We start from the raw sequence: 20,554 nt of genomic DNA, 5'->3' as shown, positions 1-20,554 counted from the left end.
TACTGCTTTTGTGATGGGAATGAGGAAATGCTGCTCTCAAGACAGCATGTCTAAGTCTAACCTAGAACATGCCTTCTGATCAAGTTGGCCCCCTCCCATCCTCAACCACAACTTCCCAAATCACGTGCTCACAAATCACCTCAGGTTCTTGGGAAGAAGCAGGTCTGTTTTGGTAGGACAGGCGAAAGACCTGAGACTGCATTGCTAACTGGCTTCCTGGAAAGACTGACACTGCTGGTCCATAGACCCCATTTTGAGTTGCAGGACTCTGTACCCTTAAAAATCTGTGGAGTAGAGTGGGGTGGGGTAGCAGGGGGAAGGTGGGGCAGGAGTCTATCAACTTTAGGCCTGAACCTCAGCCCAGGTTTCTAAGAGCTGGATGGGGGCAGCTAGTCAGAGACAAGCAGCCCCACACAACAACCAGAGCCAGCTACACACACAAAGGCATCTCTCACCTCAGCCAGTCAGTACTCCCAGAGCTTCCTGGTTCTGGGGATGGGTGGCAGTATGGAGCAAAAGCCTCCCTGCCTCCCCTTCCTCAAGAAGCCTCTGCAGCTGATCTCTTCCCTAAAGCACCAATTGCTTCCTGATTGGCTTGGCCTTTTCCCAGTTGCCTCTCTGATCACTTTTAAATTTTGTCCCTGGGAGTACAACCAAATGTTCCTGGATCTTGTCCAAGGGATTTTTCTAATTAAGCATCATTCTCTACAGGGATTTGTAAAAAGAACTTAAGTTAGAGACCAGAGGAGGGTTAAATACCCAGATTGGCTGTCATGCCGGTGTAGGCTCCAGAGGGAGATACACGTATATCTCCTTCCCGAGAACCAGGTTGGCAGCTCATTTAAGCATCTCTTAGAATGCACCCAGCAACAGGCATGTTTTAATGCACATTTTCTGCATAGATGAATGAGTGCATCTCCAATCAGGAAAAATTCAACCACTCTAGTATGGCCCAGGCCCCTGGCCTGCCCTCTCCCTGGGTGCCTGCCCCAGGGACTCCGCCTCTGCATTTGAGCCACTTTGGTCACCAGAAGACTCCCCTTCACACAGGAAAGGCTTATAGTGGGACTCTAACATGCAGGAGAAATGGCTTTTCCAGAAAGCCCCTGTCTAATCCAGGCACAAGGATGCCTCCTCTCAGTGAAGAGCTGTGAACTCTACTGGCCCCAACATCTTTGAGTCTACTCAAAAGCCAGAAGTTTTGGCTACGTCTCCACTGTCTGCAGGATCTGGTGCTGCTTGGCATTCATCATGGCATCCTCCTGGAGGCTGGACCTGTTATGAAAGGAGGGACACACAAAGACTGAGAAGACGGACAGGCCTGTGTCTCCCAAAAGGTAGGAGACACAGCAGCTTCTGCCTCTTGCTGGCAGCAAGTAGGTGTGCAGAGTATTTGGAAAGAGGCGCACCCTGTTGGGGTTCCTGGACACCTCCCAGACACATGGAAATGCTCAGGCTGAGGCCTCTGCGCTGCTTAGTAATAAGCAACAGTAACTGGAGTCCAACCCATGAGCACAGAGCCAGGGCTGGGCCAAGGCAGCCATTTGAAGGTAAGGTGCTCAGATGGGCACCCAGACAGTGACAGATCAGGGAGCATACGGACAGCTGACGGTGGCCAGTCTTCCCCTGCTACTTCAGTCCTCAACCTCCATTTTTCTTTCACCCTGTCCCAGGCTGTTTCTCTGCTCTTCTTCTGCCCTGGCCCAGATCCCAGCCAAAGGCTGCCAAACCCTGAGTCAGCAAGGACTGAAAGCTAAAGCCCCAGCAATGCTGTCCCAGGCCAAGGAACTCTGTAGGTTGTGGCTCACAGAAACAGGATGCAGAGCCAGAGCCTGACTAGCCCCACACTGGAAGGAAATAATAAAGGAGCAGGGATCAGGTAGCTCTCCCTGTAGCCCATCCTAGCTAATAAGAAGGCTGAAATCTGAGGGTCACAGTTCAAAGCCAGCCTGGTTTGGAAAGTCCATGAGACTCATCTCCAGTGAACCACCAGAAAGCCAGAAATGGAGCTGTGGCTCAAGGGTAGAGGGCATGCCTTGAGCAAAACAGCTAAGGGACAGTGCCCAGGCCCTGAGTTCAAGCCCCAGTTCCAACACACACACACACACACACACACACACACACACACACACACACACACACACAATTTACCAAAGAAAAGAAAACAAGACAGAGAACACAACTAGGCAGCAATGAGGGTCTCTTAAAAAAAAAAAAAAAAAAAGGCCAGGCTGAGCAGGAATTCAGGGCAGTACCTCAAGGAAAGGTAGCTCAAGAATATCCACAGATGGGGCTGGGGATATGGCCTAGTGGCAAGAGTGCTTGCCTCATATACATGAGGCCCTGGGTTCGATTCCCCAGCACCACATATACAGAAAATGGCCAGAAGTGGCGCTGTGGCTCAAGTGGCAGAGTGCTAGCCTTGAGCAAGAAGAAGCCAGGGACAGTGCTCAGGCCCTGAGTCCAAGCCCCAGGATTGGCCAAAAAAAAGAATATCCACAGAGAAAAGGGACCAAGGAGAGTTGCCTGCCAGGAGGTTGGAGACTGGAAGGCTTGACCAAGTAAGCACACCTCTTGGAGAACAAGACCTGAAGATAGGCTTCCCTGATTCAAATACCAACTCTACCATTTATTAACTGTGGGGCTTGAGCAAGTTGCCTCGGGTAAGGCATGGCCCAGGAGTTACTCTCTAGCCTGCCACAGGTACATTGGATTTAGCAGCAGGCCAGCAGTTCGGCTGAATAAAGTTCGCTCTTCTGCCCAAATACCACATGGAATTCTCTATCATCAGTCGTCTACTTGAAAATCTCTTACAGATAGCACTCTCTCACTTGAGCCACAGCACCACTTCTGGCTTTTCCTGTTTATGTAGTACTGAAGGATTGAAGGGCTTCATGCATCTAGGCAAGTACTCTACCACTAAGCCACATTCCCAGCCCTGCTTAACCCTTTTTGAGCTTTGATTTCCTCATTAGTTAGGACCTACCTATGTCTTCATTAAGTTGTGTAAACAAATTAATGTATACTAATAGCTCAGGGCAGTGTTGGATGGGAGAGGCTTGAGACTCTGTGAAATCAGGAACTGTACAGCATGGTGCTTGCTTTGCAGTGGGACTCAAGGGGCCCAGCCCCCATATTGAGAACTAGCAGCTCCCATATTGAGAACTCCCATCTCATCTTCCCAGAAGCTCCTCACCTGGAAGGCCAGAGGATCTGTGGGTCCAAACTGCCATTCCGCTTCCAGCTGCTGTTGCTGGGCTGCTCAAGGGGCAGACCCCCTTCCAGGGGCTCATCCTCCTCCAGCCCCTGCTTCATCTCCTCACCCTCAGTCTTGGCCTTGGATTCCAGAGACCTTTTCTCTCGGCCCCTGGGCAGGACATGACTTGTTAAACTAGTCCAGCCCTGCTGCTGCCAACATCTGCCCTCCATCCTCCAGGTGAGCAGCCTATAGCCAGGTAGAGCTCAGAGCTCAGGATACAACTGGAGTCAACCCAGGCAAACCACACAGGCCCCACTTCTAGGACATCATAGGTTGGGCTGAGGCTGAGGAATCACACAGGTGCCTGGTCCAGGGTCTTTTTGTTCTTGTTGGTGGCTGTGAGGCTTGAACTCAGGGCCTGGGCGCTGTCCCTGAGCTTTTTCACTGAAGACTAGTGCTCTACCACTTTGGGCCACAGCTCCACTTCCACTTTTCTAGTGATTAATTGGAGATAAGAGTCTCATGGACTTTCCTGCCTAGGCTAGCTTCAAACCATGTTCCTCAGATCTCAGCCTCCTGAGTAGCTAGGGCTACAGGCCTAAACCACTAGTGCCAGGGTGAGGATCTTATTCTGGTCCTAGCACCTCTTGAACGCTTTCTCAAGGGCCAGAATCTTTCCCGTTCCTGTGCACCTCGACCACATGGTCCCTTCTCACTGTGATCTGCTGCTGTGTATATACACCTGCACATGTACATCCCACACATGTGTGCACGCACCTGTACAAGTGCACATTGCAAAGCCCACTTGAGAGACCCTGGAAAGAGATCCTGGGGAGGGGGAGGGGTGAAGGACTCATTTTTCCCTTCCCTTACTGCCTCCAAACTCCCACCCTGCCCTCTAGCACCACCAAGGGCAAGAATCGTGAGACACAAGTGCTGGGAGGCACTCTGCCCAGGGAGAGGAACTGCTAGCCCCAGACACCTAAGGTCCATGAGATCATTTGGTACACAATGGGACAGACACACAGGGCTTCCCCCAAGTGCCTCATCTACAGCTGTCTGATAGAGATAATTTTGTATGGCCTGCGCATGATGTACAACCCTTGGTAGGAAAAAGTTTCCTCACCCCTGGACCAACATTCATCCTGCAGATAGAGAAACTGAGGCCTCTTATCAACACTCATCTTGCAGACAGAGAAACTGAGGCCCAAAGAGGCCTGGGACTGATCCAAAATCACAGAGATTGTGATGCTGAGCTTGCAAAGCAGGTCTTCTGCTAGGTGGCCTGAGGCTTCCCCCAGAAGCTCTGAGGTAGCGCCCCGTTCTCTGGAGAGCTACATCCAACATTCCACCTCCACACCCCAACCACAGTACCAACCAGGTGGAGATAAGCTGGCATGGTAGGAAGGAACACTAACTGACCTTACTTCCTCATATTTCTTGTCTCGGTAAAACTCTCCCTTTTTGATGATGTAGATGAGCACGAGGTCACAGAAGAAAGCCCCCTGCAAAAAAAGTCGGGGGGCCTGACTCAAATTCAGAACAACAGACAAGACAAGGGAAATTATCATGGCCCCATTTAATGCAAGAGGAAACTGGACCCAGAATGGAGCACCATTGTCCAGTGCCACAGAAGGATCTGTGGTAAACCCAAAATTAGACTAAAGTGCTGCCCCCTATCCCTGAGGCTGGACACACATTACCTTGAGCAGCTCCAATTCCTTCACGTTTGTCAAGGATCCAGCACATGTCTGTACTGGGCTCCGGTGGGGGGACAGAGAGGACACTGACCATACAGACCTTCTAAAAACACCACCTCTGCTGCAAGAGGCGAGGGAGTGTACTGTGACAGAGTGACATGTCCTATAATGGAGAGAATAGGAGCAGGCAGAACACAGGACTTCGCTAAGTCCGGGAAAGGAATTCTTGAGGGCAGAAAAGGAGTTGACACAAAGCCTGAGGAAAGCATTGCAGAGGGAGGAGCAAGGTTTGGTGCCTGAGGCTGCCACAGAGCCTGTGGGGAAAGAGCAAGATGCTCTTCTAGAAAAATCTGTAGGAAGCAGCTTGTGTGAGAATGTTTTCAAGGCATGAGTTCTAGTCCTTCATGGGGAGGAATTTTAGAAAGATTCCTCTGGCCAGGTGCCAGTGGCTCATGCCTGCAATCCCAGCTACTCAGGAAGCTGAGATGTGAGGATCTCCATTTGAAACCAGCCCAGGCAGACAAATCTGAGAGATTCTAATCTCTAATTAACTACCAAAAAGCCAGAGTGGAGCTGTGGCTCAAGTAGTAGAGCACTATAGTGCCTTGAGAACAAAAGCTCAAGGTCCTGAATTCAAGCCCCAGGACAAGCACAGAAAAAAGGAAAAGAATGGGCTGGGAATATGGCTTAGTGGTAGAGCACTTGCCTAGCATGCATGAAGCCTTGGGTTCCATTCCTCAGTGTCACATGAACAGAAAAAGCCAGAAGTGGTGCTGTGGCTTAAGTAGTAGAGTGCTACCTTGAGCAAAAGGAGCTCATGGACAGTGCCCAGGCCTTGAGTTCAAGCGTCAGGACAAGGAAGGAAGGAAGGCTCAAAATAGATTGGAGGATTAGAGATAGCCTGGCCCTGAGTTCAAGCCTCATGACACCTCCCCCAAAAAAGAAAAAGATTATTCTGGTTGCAATGTGAAATAGATTGGAAGAGGCCTGAGCTTCACTATATGGACCTATAGTAGTGGCCAAGGAAAGAGAGGAGGCCTGAGGAAACCCAGCTGGACCTTACCCACCCTTCAGCACAGTCCTGACCAGCCTGAGGCCTGTATGCAATGCCTGTCTGCTCCAACAGATGGCACCCGCTCACCACATGGGTGGGAGTGTGGTCCCTGAAGGCTGGAGGAGGAAGGGGAGGAGGCAAACAGGGGAACTCAGTGTTCTGGCCATGGGTGCAGCACGTTTTCCTCAGATGCTATGAATGCAAATCATTCATTCCTTGTTCCTTCTAACTCCATCAGACCACCATACCTGAGTCTGCACATCCTCTTGAGCTCACAGATGGGGTGGCTCTCAGATGCCTGGACTATGCACAGTACAAGAAAGCTGCACATGGGGCTGGGAATATGGCCTAGTGGTAAAGTACTCGCCTTGTATACATGAAGCCCTGGGTTCGATTCCTCAATACCACATATATAGAAAAAGCCAGAAGTGGCACTGAGGCTCAAGTGGTAGAGTGCTAGCCTTGAGCAAAGAGAAGCCAGGGACAGTGGTCAGGCTCTAAGTTCAAGCCCCAGGACTGGCAAACAAACAAACAAACAAACAAAAACAAAAAGCTGCACACACATTCAGGACTCCCTAAGGATAACAGCAGTCTGTGTGGGACTCACTCTTGGTCCCCTCCCAAGAGCACTGCCTCTCTGACTCCTGTCTTCCTAGTGTAACCATATCTGATCCGGGGGCTTGATAGAACCCCCACTAGGCCTCTTGGGCCCAGATAGAGCAGTGAGGGAAGAGTCTGCAAAGACCTTGAAAGGGAATTTGCAGGTGTGGGCACAAGCTCCCACTGGTGACTTTAGGATCACAAAGGGCATTCCAGGCATTTGGAGAAAAACCTTTCCTGCTCTCCAACTACTATTTCTGCTTCTGTGCCCGCCTCTGGGAGAGCTGGGGCCTCCTCTGAGGAAGAACTACCTCCCCTGCCTCTCATTCTTTGAGCTGGCCATATCAGCAGCTGCCACTTTGGGGCATCACAGCAGATGGGAGGGGCCACTGACACCCAGTAGGTAGACATCAGGAATGCTCTTAAATATCCCCCAGTGCGCAGGACAAACAATGGCTGAGCTGGGGGCTGGTGGATCACACCTGTAATCCTAGCTACTCGGGAGGCTTGGTTCTGAGAACCAAGGTTTGAAGTCAGCCTGAGCAGGAAAGTCTAGGGATTCTTATTTCCAATTAATCACCAAAAAGCCAGAAATGGAGGTGTGACTCAAGTGGTAGAGTGCTAGCCTTAAGTGAAAAGGCTAAGGAACAGTATCCAGGCCCTGAGTTCAAGACCCAGTACTGGCACAGTAACTAATTAATGGCCCCAAATGTCATCAGTGTCAAGATTGAAGAACAAGGTATGTACCCACCTCTTAGCTGAAGCAGAGACAGAAGACATTAGAAGATCCTGTGTTTCGATTGACCTAGGATGCCAGAAAGCTCCCAGCCTACACTATGCCTAAGATGGACCACCCCCCACCCTACCTCAAAGTATAGAGCTTCAGACAGGCAAATGCCTCTCTGTTCTGTAAAGAGAATTTAACAGAGGTTGCCACCTGGGGCAGCTGGGAGGGCATGAAACCCTGGGAAGCCTCTTTACCCACTTGTGTGTGACCTCACCATCTCTAAACATTGGACAGATTTCTCTGGGCAGCGAGTCTCCCTCCCCATCCCTCAGAGGGCAGGACAGTGGGTTAGATACTCACAGCACCCATGAGCGCCACCCCAGAGCCCACATTGATGATTGTGGGGATGATGTTGAACTTCCCTGCCTGAAAAACAGAGACACAAAGGATTGAGAGAGCTAGGATGGGAAGCCAGATCTCCCGGGCCTCTCCAGCCCCCCTCTACCCTCCCGGCCTGCCCAGCTTGAGAACAAGGTGGCCCACACACCTTGCCGTGAACTATCACATCAAAGCGGATCCCATATGCTTTCATCAGGTTGCGGAACTCCACCCCGGCGGCATCTCGGTAATACCTGGCAAACCTAGAGGGACACAGGGCCCAGGGAGGCTCAGCCTGCTCGCACTTCCCTTGGTGGCACCAGAGCACTGCGTTGAGAGCTCCCCAGGACCCTGACCCTCAACAGCCATAGAGGACATAGACCTACTCACTGAGCCACGTACAAGATACAGCTGACTGGTGCTGGTGGCTCACACCTGAAATCCCAGATACTCGGGAAGCTGAGGATTGTGGTTTGAAGCCAGCACCAGGGAAGACAAATCTGAGGGATTCTGATCTCCAATTAACAAGCAAAAAGCCAGAAGTAGAAGTGTGGCAAGTAGTAAAGTGTCAGCCTTGAGCAGAAAAAGACAAGCAAGAGCACAAGGCCCTGAGTTCAAGTCCCAATACAGGCACAAGAAAAAAAGGGAGACACATCCATACCTTTGAAACCTCTGCCTTCTCCAAGGAGCCAGGGCTTTCCCACTGTGCACAGCACCAGCCCTAGGCCGCCAAAGCACTGAGGGATTTGACTCCCAGAGAAGCCAAGCCCTGGAGCCATGAGGGTGCAAACAGGACAGAAACTGACCCCCCTTTTGAACCAGTGGTCACAGCGGCTGCTCAGGCTGCTCTGAGGCACTCTGGCCTCTCCTCGGCCATCCCTCCCTGCACCTCCTGCCGTGACTCCCACCCCAAGGTACAGGTGTCATGGTGCTAGTGCCCAGGGAAGGGCACAGAGCATGGTCAGGGCCAGGATTAAAAGATGGTCCAAGGGCTGGGGATATAGCCTAGTGGCAAGAGTGCCTGCCTCGGATACACGAGGCCCTAGGTTCGATTCCCCAGCACCACATATACAGAAAACGGCCAGAAGCGGCGCTGTGGCTCAAGTGGCAGAGTGCTAGCCTTGAGCGGGAAGAAGCCAGGGACAGTGCTCAGGCCCTGAGTCCAAGGCCCAGGACTGGCCAAAAAAAAAAAAAAAAAGAAAAGATGGTCCAAGAGCTGGGTGCCAGAGGCTCACACCTGAAATCCAGCTACTCAAGAGGATGAGATCTGAGGATCGTGGTTCAAAGCCAGCCTGGGCAGGAAAGCCCATGAGAGTTTTTTTTTTTTTTTTTTTTTTTTTTTTTTTTTTTTTTTTTTTTTGCCAGTCCTGGGCCTTGGACTCAGGGCGTGAACACTGTCCCTGGCTTCTTTTTGCTCAAGGCTAGCACTCTGCCACTTGAGCCATAGCGCCACTTCTGGCCATTTTCTACATATGTGGTGCTGGGGAATTGAACCTAGGGCTTCATGTATATGAGGCAAGCACTCTTGCCACTAGGCCATATTCCCAGCCCCCCATGAGACTCTTATCTCCAATGAACCACCAGAAAACCAGGAATGGCGCTGTGGCTCAAGTGGTGGAGCGTTAGCCTTGAGCTGAAGAGCTCAGGAACAGAGGACCAGAGTTCAAGCAGAAGAAGAAAGAAGAAGAAAGAAGAAGGAGGAGGAGGAGGGAGGAGGGGGAGGGAGGAGGGGGAGGGAGGAGGAGGAGGGAGGAGGAGGAGGGAGGAGGAAGGAGAAGAAGGAAGGAGAAGAAGAAGAAGAAGAGGAAGAAGAGGAAGAAGAGGAAGAAGAGGAAGAGGAAGAAGAAGAAGAAGAAGAAGAGGAAGAAGAGGAAGAAGAAGAAGAAGAAGAAGAAGAGGAAGAAGAGGAAGAAGAGGAAGAAGAGGAAGAGGAAGAAGAAGAAGAAGAAGAAGAAGAAGAAGAAGAAGAAGAAGAAGAAGAAGAAGAAGAAGAAGAAGAAGAAGAAGTTGTTACAAGATAGCCGTTACCTGAAGTTGTACCCTGAGGACACAGACTTGGTCTCTTTGTTGTCCAGACGGTTGAAATAATAGTGCGGGTGGCATTCAGAGGCAGCCTTGTCGAGGTCGCAGTCCCATTCAATATGAATTCCTATCACACCACCCTTGATACAAGAAACAAGGTCAGTGCCTAGAGCATATCTTCAGACGAAGATGGACAGAAGTCACAGGCAGCTCTTCACAAGAGCTGGACAAGGTCAGCCCAAGGTCAGCCTGCTGGAGCAGCTTTGGAGAGGTCCCAGCCAGCGCCAGCCCTACAGCAACTGTGAAGCTGACTCACCCTAGCGCTCACATGAGCTCCTTTCGCTGCTCAGAACAGGGAGTCAGCTGCCCACATAAGCATGTTTTGTGGACAGCAACTTCACACGTGAACAAGTATGTACTCATGGGGCTTTTCTTTTTGTCCATCATGGGGCTTGAACTCTGGGCCTAGGTGCTGTCCCTGAGCTCTTCATCTCAAGGCTAGCACTCTACCACTTTAAGCCACAGCGCCACTTCCAGCTTTCTGGTGGTTAATTGAAGATAAGGGTCTCACAGACTTTCCTGTCCTAACTGGTCAAGTCACAATCCTCAGACCTCAGCCTCCTGAGTGGCTAAGAATACAGGCAGGAGCCACTGGCACCAAGCTTTCAGGGGACTTTTCTCGGACTCTTTTCTATGGATACCCTGAGGCCTGAGGAACCGATGCCAAATCTGCCCTATACTGAGTGAGTGCCTGGCACAGCCTGGCTGTGTGTCACAGCTAGTTCTAATACAGTGAGTTCCTGTGGGCAGGTGACTTTGCAGGGCCACCTCCCACTCACCTTAGAGGTCCCACTCCACAGTTACCTCCCCTTTGCAGAGCCTGGTCCCCAGGGAACCCCCAGGGCACATGCCACCCACCTTCAGCGCCATGTCCTGGAAGCTGCTTCCTGCCCAGCGGAGCACAGACCCCAGGTGGAAGATGGGGCAGTACTGATTCTTGGGCCCAAAGCGACAGGATTTCAGGAAATGTTTGTTGTCTGTTTCCAGCACATTGGCTCTGGGTGAAAGTCATAAAATAAGAGCGTGACTCTGTTCTGGGTACAACTCACTAGTCAGTGGGCCCCTTGGTCGCCCCAACCACTCTCTCAGCATCGCCCTGAGGCTCTCTCACAGGGAGATGGCCCCATGTGCGTGCCCAATAAACATGCACAGCCACAGGAAGGCCAACCAGGCGTCCCAAGCCCCACATACTTGGAGAAGTTAAACTTGGGGAAACGAATGAAGTTCTTTATGAAGATGGTGAAGTCCTCAGCCTCCCTCAAGAGTGGCTCTCTGAAAACCAGACCAGGAAAGCTTGAGCAAAAGGGGAACTACCCACATGAGCTCTTAAAAACAAAACAAAACAAAACAAAAAAACACCTAGGGCTTGAACTCAAGGCTTCTAGTTCTTCTCTTTTTCGATCAAGAGTGACATTCAACCACTTGAGACATGCTTCCACTTTTGATTTAGTGGCCATAAGAGTCTCATGGACTTTTCTGCTCAGGCTAGATTTGAACCACAATCCTCAGATCTCAGCCTCCTGAGTGGCTAGGATGACAGGTCTGATCCACCAGTGGCTGGCCACAAGCACTTTTCATGGACAAAGACTTCATACCACCCCTGGCCTGTGGTAAGGCCCAAGACCTATTCCCTACTCTCCTGGAGCCCTCCCTCTCTACATGGTTCTCAGGCCCCTCTGATTTGTCCTGACATCCCCTCAGAATGAGGCTCCTGGAATGGCTAAGGCATGGTGTAGGTTCTCGGGGGTCCCAACCCACTCACGTTGGGTTGGACTGTGTCTCCACTGGGCACCAGGCGAAGATCTCACAGGTGCCCCTGGTCGAGTTCCAGACCCTCAGACAGCGGCCAGTCTTCACTCCTGCAGGGGTGGGACAGGAACAATGCCAGGAGCCTTCCGGCCTCAGGTCCCCTTCATTCCCCCTATCCCTGGTCATTCCTCACCATGTCCAGCTATAACAGGTACCCCAGCATGGCAGTCGTGGTCCTGAAAACAAATGCCATCAGGAATATCTTCATGCTGTCAGGAAAGAGGACCCTTGGCTCAGGCCTAGGCCTCATCCAGGAGCTGCCTGAGGCCACACCCCTTTTGAGAACTTGCTTCTCCACCAGACAGTGCAGGTGCATGCAGAATCCCAGGACCCCTGGAACAGACTGAAGCCCCCACTTCCAACCACAGCTGGCAGCCCTCCCACCCCTTCCTCCACACCAAACCTCAGCACAGATGCCCTGCCGCTGGTTGGCAGTCACGATCAGGTTGGTGACCACAAAGAAGACGTTCTCCCCCTGAGGAAGCAGAGAGGGGCTGAGGAACCTCTGTCTCTCCTCCTTGGAACCTTAGCCAGGCTCCCTGGTGGATGGGCCCTCTGAATGGGTGCTTGGTTCAATGGGACCACAAAATTGGGGGACCTCACCAAGTTTCCTGCTGACTTGCAGAGTCTAAGTAGACATCCTTTCACAGGTCCCTTCCAGGCCCACCACCCTAAGTGACCCTGCCAGGTGAATCTTCAATCTGAACTTAGGCTGGGGCAAGCCACGATTTGGAAGAAGTAGTGATGGGCTTGCCCTAGTCCTGGCCCAGGATGATTGTGAAGTGTGTGAATTGTTGTTCCCAAGGACATTGGCAGGTAAGGAAGGACTTTTCTGTGTCAGACCACCTAATCACAATGACCTGGAAGTTCTCTGGGACTCATGATCTCACTGGGAAGTCACTGGGAACAGAATAGTCACCCTTGGCACAGAAATGAAGACAAGGCTTGGAAGGGAAAAAAGATTTGGGCATCCTGAGCCCAGGAGGATCATGGATGGAAGTCCCTGGCACCCAAGCAGTTTCCTGTATGATCCACCCCAAGCCATCCCCACCAGCTGGGGCCCCAGCGACTGGGATGGAGGGATGGCCTCACCTGGGGTGGAATGACATAGTCAGCAACATCCCAGAGCCGTTCTCCAAGCTCTGAGGTGTTGGTGTAGGCCACACCCTTGACTTTGGTGACAACCGCACTCTGCAGGGAGGTGTCGGTATCTTGGTAGCTCTTCTTCACCAGGAACACCCATCTGGGGGAAGGAAATCAGCAAATGTGCGTCAGCCGAATGGCTGCCCAGGCCACTGTGGAGTCAGTAACTTCTTGGGTAGAGTGTGGTTCAGAACTCTAATGGCTCCTGGGAAGAGGACACAGCTCCAACTGCTGCTTGAAACTCTGTCCTGCAAACAACAGAAGTGATAGGAGTCCAGAAGCAGAGCTCTAGTGATGTAAAGAACACAGCCCTCGGAACTGCAGCCCCAAATTGGGAAGGCCTGGCCTGAAATCTTCCAGCCATATACTGGCAGCAGGCAAGTGTCTTAGCTCTGGGAGCAAGAGGAGCTTTCCCAGCCTAGAGTGGAGATAATAGTCCCTCCCACCAGGGTTTGTGGGGGTGGTGAAATGAGAAAGTGCATAACCTAAATCTAAGCATGAGGAAGCCTCAGATAAACCCAAACAGAGACAGTGAGATGAAAGAACAAGCCAGGAACAGTGGCATTCTCCTATAATCCCAGCACTCAAAAGGCAGAGACAAAAGGTTTGCGCAAAGCCTGAACTTCACAAGATTCTGCTTCAAAACAAGGGTTAGCCAGGCACTGGTGGCTCACATCTACAGTCCTAGCTCAGCAGTCTGAGATGTGCGAATACAGGTTTAGGACTGGGAATGCAGCTTCATGGCAGAGTGCTTGCCTAGCATGCATGAAGCCCTGGGTTCTACTCAGTACCACATAAACAGAAAAAGCTGCAAGAGGTGCTGTGGCTCAAATGGTAGAGTGCTAGCCTTGAGCACAAAGAGGCTGGGGGGGGGGGAGAGAGAGAGAGAGAATATACAGGTTTAGAACCAACATGGATAGATAAATCCAAGAAACTTTTATCTCCAAATAATCACAATTATGTATAGTACGCACATACAAAAAATATCATTAGGAAAAAAATCAAAAATCATATTGAGATACTATTTTGTACTCATTAGAATGGCCTCAATAATAATTAATAATTGTGTGTGTGTGTGTGTTGGTCCTGGGGTTAAACTCTGGACCTGAGCACTATCCCTTCGCTTTTTTTTTTTTTTTTTGCTCAAGGCTAGCACTCTACATCTTGAGCCACAGCTCTACTTCTGGCTTTTTTGACTACTTTTTTTTTTTTTTGGCCAGTCCTGGGCCTTAGACTCAGGGCCTGAGCACTGTCCCTGGCTTCTTTTTGCTCAAGGCTAGCACTCTGCCACTTGAGCCACAGCGCCACTTCTGGCCGTTTTCTGTATATATGTGGTGTTGAGGAATTGAACCCAGGGCCTCATGTATACGAGGCAAGTACTCTTGCCACTAGGCCATATCCCCAGCCCCTACTTCTGGCTTTTTTTTTTTTTTTTTGCCAGTCCTGGGGCTTGAACTCAGAGACTAAGCACTGTCCTTGGCTTCTTTATGCTCAAGGCTAGCACTCTACCACTTGAGCCACAGTGCCACTTCCGGCTTTTTCTGTATTTGTGGTACTGAGGAATTGAACCCAGGGCTTCATTCATGCTAGGCAAGCACTCTATCACAAGGCCACATTCCCAGTCCCGGCACTTCTGGCTTTTTTAGTAATTAATTGGAGATAAGAATCTCACAGACCTCCCTGCCCAGGCTAGCTTTGAAATATAATTCCCAGATCTCAGCCTCCTGAGTAGCTAGGATTACAGTCATGAGCCACCAGTGCCTGGATCTTAATAATAATATTTTTTAAGCAAGGAAGTGAAGAAATTAGAGACTTCACACATTCCTGGTGAGAATGTAAACTGACATGTACACCGGGAAAAATTTTAAATTTCTTCTAATAGTTAAAGATAAAGTTACTGGATAACATAGCAGTTCCATTTCTAAGCATGTAACCAAGAGACCTAACAACACATCCACACAAAAACTTGCACAAGAATGTTATTAGCAACATTATCCGTGGTGGCTGAAAAATCCACGTCATCGGTGCCTGGATAAATGAGATGTGATATAGCCATACAATGGAATATTACTCAGCCATGCAAAATGAGCAAAGTACAGACTCATGCTACAACACAACCAGGTCTTGAAAACATTAAATGAAATAAACAAGATTAGGAGAAGCTACATATTGTATAATCTATTTTTATGAAATGTCCAAAACAGACAGATTTATAAGGGATAGAGAGCAGGGAGTTTCCTAAGGAGTAGGAGTGGGAGAGAATTGCAGTCAACCAGTAAAAGAGACAGATTCACTTTGGAGAGGATGGAGATATTTTGGAATTAGACTGCAGTGATAACAGTGTAACACTGTGGATGTCCTAAGAGGTGCTCAGTGATATAATTTTATGCTTAAATGGCTAGCATTTTAAATAGGTAAAATGTGAAATTATATGCTATGTGTATTTCATCTCAATTAAGAAATGATGAAAAAAAAGTTCCTACTCTTGAAAAGGTGTTAATGACAGGAAAAACAGAAGAAAAACTCAGGAATCATTCCAGATTAAAGGATACTATGAGATATGACAGTTAAATGCAAGACATTTCAGATTTCCTTTGCCATATAGTAACTATTAGAACAATGTACAAAAGGCCTACAGGTTGGATTTTTTAATTGCTTGATGATAATTCTATTATTATTATTGTCAGTCTTGGGGCTTGAACTTGCAGCCTGGGCGCTGTCCCTAAGCTCTTTTGCTCAAGGCTAGTGTTCTACCACTTTGAGCAACAGTGCTACTTCCAGTTTTTTAGTGGTTAATTGGAGATAAGAGTCTCACAGGGCTGGGAATATGGCCTAGTGGCAAGAGTAGTTGCCTCATATACATGAAACCCTAGGTTTGATTCCTCAGTACCACATATAGAGAAAAGGCCAGAAGTGGCACTGTGGCTCAAGTTGGCAGAGTGCTAGCATTGAGCAAAAAGAAGCCAGGGACCGTGTGTGCTCAGGCCCTGAGTTCAAGCCCCAGGACTGGCAAAAAAAAAAAAAAAAAAAAAAGAGTCTCATGGACTTCTCTTCCTCGGCCGGCCTTGAATCAGGATCCTCAGATCTCAGCCTCTTGAGTAGCTAGGATTACAAGTGTGAGCACCTGGATTTGATGCTAATTTTAATGTTAATGCTAATCTTTACTCTTCATTTTCTGTGTGCCAGTACTGGGGACTCACAAGGCTTGAGGTTTTGTTTGTTTTTTTCCCCTTGTTTTTATTTTCTGTGTGTGTGTGTGTGTGTGTGTGCGCGCGCGCGTGCGTGCCCGTGTGCTTGCATGCTGGTATTAGGTCTTGAACTCGGCCTCATGTTCTCACTTGGCTATTTCACTCAAGACTGGTGCTCTACCACTTGAGCAACACCCCCACATCCAGCTTTTTGCTGGTTACTTGGAGATAAGAGTGTCATAAACATTTCTGCTCAGGCTGGCTTTAAACTTGGATCCTCAGATCTTAGCCTCTGAGTAGAAGGTGTGAGCCACCAGCACTAGCTTAATCTCTACTTTTCATACTTATATTTCATAACAGAACAGAATTCACATGGGTCATCTCAAGTCAAGAGGCTTGACATTGTGCTGGCATTATGACCAGGGATTTCCAGCTCTCACAACCTTAGTAAGTAAGTCTCTATCACTTAAGTGTGTGTGTGGAGAAATTTCTTGATCTCAAGAGATGCACAGAAAGCTTTTGGGAATGAGGAGGTTCCTTGCCTGCAATCTACTCTCGCAGCAGTCAAGAGAAGCTGCATGGATGTGAATATGCGCAAAGAGAACAAGACACTAACATCTGAGAACTCTGCTGGAAGGGCATTTAGTGATGTCTGTGTGTGTGCTGGGCCTGGGGCTGGAACTATGGACCTGAGCACTGTCCCCAGCTTTTTTGCCCAAGATTGGGCACTTTACCACATAAACCACAGCACCACTTCTAGCTTTTTGCTGGTTAATTGGAGATAAAAGCTCACAGACTTTCCTGTCTAGGTTGGTTTCCAACTGCAAGACTCGAGCTCAGACTCCTGAATAGCTATGATTACAGGCATAAGCCACTGGTGCCCTGCTCTCAATATATAGATGTATGTCTACAACTAGGACTTAAACTCATTACCTGACACTCTTTTCATTCATTGGCTGGTGCTCTACCACCTGAGCCATGCCTCAAACTCCAATTTTTTTGGTAACTTTTCTCTAAGTCTAACATGATGTCAAAACACAAAATAAGCTGGGAATGTGGCTTAGCGGTAGAGTGCTTGCCTCGTATGCATGATGCACCTGGGTTCAATGGTTCAATTCCTTAGCACCACACAAACAGAAAAAGCTGGAAATGGCACTGTGGCTCCAGAGGTAGAGTGCTAGCTTTGAGCAAAAAGAAGCCAGGGACAGTGCTCAGGCCCTGAGTTCAAGCCCCAGGACTGGCAATATATGTGTGTGTGTGTGTGTGTATGTGTGTGTGTGTGTGTGCACGCGCACATGCCTATGCACATGCTCCAGGACTGGGGCTTTAAACTCTGGGTATTGTGCTCTTGCTTGATTGGCTTCTACTTTCAGCTTTTTTTTTTTTGTTTGTCTTCATTGGTTACTTGGATATGACTGGATTTATCTGATCAGGTTGGCTTTGAACCTCAATCCTCAGGCTTCATCCTTCCGAGTAGCTAGGATTATAGTACTCAGCCACCAGTGCCCAGCTCAAAAGATACATTTAAGATGAGCAGGATGTCACACACAAGGCACAATGAGAAGTGGCAGCAGGTGAAGAGCTCACACATAACCCACCAGGGTACTGTTGGTGTTGATGCTAGGATAGTCCAGGTTAACCCCTCTTGGGGAAGTTGGAGAAACTGAGGTGAAGACAGGAGGCAGAGGCTGGGAATAAGGCCTAGTGGTAGAGTGCTTGCCTTGTCTATATGAAGCCCTGAGTTCGATTCCTCAGCACCACATATATAGAAAAGGCCAGAAAAGGTGCTGTGGCTCAAGAGGTAGAGTACTGGGCTGGGAATATGGCCTAGTGGCACGAGTACTTGCCTCATATACATGAAGCCCTGGGTTCAATTCCCCAGCACCACATATATAGGAAATGACCAGAAGTGGCGCTGTGGCTCAAGTGGCAGAGTGCTAGCCTTGAGCAAAAAGAAGCCAGGGACAGTGCTCAGGCCCTGAGTCCAAGCGCCAGGACTGGCAAAAAAAAAAAAAGTAGAGTACTAGCCTTGAGCAAAAAGAAGCTAGGGACAGTACGTAGGCTCTGAGTTCCAAGCCCCAGAACTGACAAAAAAAAAAAAACAAAAAAAAACAAAACAAAACAGACAAAAAAAGACAGGAGACAGTCTCCTGTCTGCCTGAGGTCATAGAGCAGGGAGTGTGGATACCAGCATTTTCCAGGGAGCCAGTGAGGTTACTTAGTACAGTAGTGTAACTAACCAGCCAAACCAAGGGTTCACCTCCTCGTATCTAGGGCAACCCTGGGAATCGTGGGCCTTAGGCTGTCATATCTCCAAGATACCCTGAGAGGGGTGTAACCTGCAAGCCAACCAGTCATTTCAGAGAAGACAGGCTGAGCCTGGCCCAGATGAGAATATTAGGCAAATTATTAGAGTACCTTCCTTCCTTTGTTTACCCATTCATATCACATCTGTTCCCTACTGAGTGATTAGGCCCTACCCACATGGCAACCCCAGCCAGGGAGCAAGTGCTTCTCAGAATTGGCTTGTAATTACACTGTGGGAATGCTAGGGAGGAAAGCAGGGAGAGTTATGTGAGAATCCTGGTCTCCAAGAAGAACAGAAAGAAGCTAATCAAGAAAAAAGAAAAGCAAGTCTGCTAAGGAACAGCACATAAAAAGCCCCAAGGGGGGGGGGGGCTGGGGATATGGCCTAGTGGCAAGAGTGCTTGCCTCGTATACATGAGGCCCTGGGTTCGATTCCCCAGCACCACATATACAGAAAATGGCCAGAAGTGGCGCTGTGGCTCAAGTGGCAGAGTGCTAGCCTTGAGCAAGAAGAAGCCAGGGACAGTGCTCAGGCCCTGAGTCCAAGCCCCAGGACTGCCCCCCCCCCAAAAAAAAAAAGCCCCAAGGGGGAAGACAGCCAGGTGCTATGGAGTAATGAGTGGGAGGTACGGTGTGCTCAGCCTCTGAAGCAAGGCTGGGTCAGTGCCCCGCTCCCAGGACGAGATGCGCAAAAGAAATGCATTCCATATGGGCACTGGTGATTCACAACTGTGATCCTAACTACTCAGGAGGCTGAGATCTGAGGATTACAGTTTGAAGCCAGCCTGGGCAGAAAAGTCGGAGAGATTCTTATCTCCAATTAAAGGGGGGGGGGGGGGGGAGAGAAGTATCTGGAAGTGGAGCTGTGGCTCCAGTGGTAGAGCACCAGTCTTGAGCAAAAAAAATCAAGGGAGAGCACAAAACCCTGAGTTCAAGCCCCAGTACCTTCACACACTCACATGCACACACGCATACATGCAGGCATTCTACTTGTTCAAGCTAAGCATAGCCAACTCGCAGGGCTGAGGCTCTCTCCAGGGCCTGGCTGAGCCATCTCAAGGCCACACCTCTAGGCTGATGGCCTCGGTGCCTCCTGGGCAGAGGGGCGAGGAAGTGGCCAGTGGGGCTGGGGTCAGCTCCAGGTCCCTGGGCAGAGGCCATCACAGAGCCACTCACAGGCCTGGCGAGCTGACGGGAGGGGAGCTCTGGAAAATGCCAAGCGGATGAGTCGTCCTCACCAAGAGTAAGACACTGACTCTCCGTGCTTATAAATAACCTGCCAGGCTGCCCGGGGCGGCTGGCAGGGGGCACGGGGGCAGCTGCACTAAGCTCACTGCATTCCCGACCTCTTCCCTCGGCCCTGACACTGAGGGCTCTCGGCCCGTGGAAAAGGAGCTGCCCATGCATGACAAGCTCACATCTCGTGGGGGCAGAGAGGGCTCCTAACCCCATCCTGACGCCCAGAGACTCGCTGAGCCCCCCTCCGCCCCCCAGGCACCGCAGCCCGGCACGTGTCGGTCAGGGACTCCGGGGGCCCCTGATGCCCAGCCGCCCGGTCCCCGCCCTTCCCAGCCCCCAAAGACTCACAGGACCAGGTAAAGCAGGATGGAGAGCTGCAGCAGTCTGTAGAGCAGCCCCACTTTCTTGTTCTTGGCCACCACATACTTTTCGGTCTTGTAGTCAAACAGAGACAGGCAGAGTCTCTTCCAGTCCACTCGCCCCATGCCGCCGGCTCACCGGGCCTGCCGAGCGCCTAGCCCCACGTGTGCGGCCCGGAGCCCTGCGTGGGGCTTCGCCTCCGGCTGCCGCAGCCCCGGGGCGCACGGCTCCAACGGGCTTGGGCGCGCGGGGTACGGGGCGCGCTGGTTCCAAGCCTTGGACGGCGACCTTGTCCCGCCTCCGCCGCCGCCGCCGCCGCCGCCGCCGCTGACACGGTGACACCGCTGGGCCGGTCCCGGGCCAGTGGGCCGGCCAGGACGCCCAGGGCCCCGTGAAGGGCCGCACTGCGGGGCTGCACGGCTGCGAGCACGCTGGAGGAGGGAGGGCGTGGAGGAGCCGGGTGCTCTTCAAGGCACCACCCCCTCCCGTGCCCTGTGCCTTCTCCCAACTACGTCATGAAAGGGAGCTTCCGATTGAACAAATGAGGAAACTGAGGCACGGGGTTGGGGAGGCCTAGAGTGGGGGCTGGAGCGTAAGTGAACAGGGGATGGACCTCAAAGAGCCTTCTCAAGCCTGGCAGTGGTAGTTCTGGTGCCTACCATTCTAGCTACTCCCTAGGCTGAGGTCTGAGGATTGCAGTTTGAAGCCAGGGGAGACCTCCCAGCCCGACTTCAAGGCCCATTACACACACACACACACACACACACA

General features: G+C 50.6%; 1 protein-coding gene across 1 annotated transcript; it reads right to left on the bottom strand.

Annotated features, from left to right (window-relative positions):
• On the bottom strand, positions 1 to 19,911 carry P2rx5 (purinergic receptor P2X 5). Its single transcript, XM_048365595.1, has 13 exons — positions 19,775 to 19,911; positions 12,642 to 12,792; positions 11,953 to 12,024; positions 11,683 to 11,758; positions 11,503 to 11,599; positions 10,932 to 11,012; positions 10,599 to 10,737; positions 9,687 to 9,820; positions 7,828 to 7,921; positions 7,641 to 7,706; positions 4,622 to 4,704; positions 3,197 to 3,367; positions 1 to 1,275 (listed from the first exon to the last, which is right to left on the bottom strand). Exons 1-13 carry the CDS (start codon positions 19,909 to 19,911, stop codon positions 1,206 to 1,208), a joined length of 1,371 nt encoding a protein of 456 aa, XP_048221552.1. The 3' UTR covers positions 1 to 1,205.
• Between the last annotated feature and the right edge of the window lie 643 nt (positions 19,912 to 20,554).

This window comes from Perognathus longimembris, chromosome 17, assembly GCF_023159225.1.
Source record: "Perognathus longimembris pacificus isolate PPM17 chromosome 17, ASM2315922v1, whole genome shotgun sequence".
Classification (NCBI taxonomy): Eukaryota; Metazoa; Chordata; class Mammalia; order Rodentia; family Heteromyidae; genus Perognathus; species Perognathus longimembris.
Note: the sequence above shows the minus strand (reverse complement) of the source record. Positions and strands in the feature narration are given on the sequence as shown.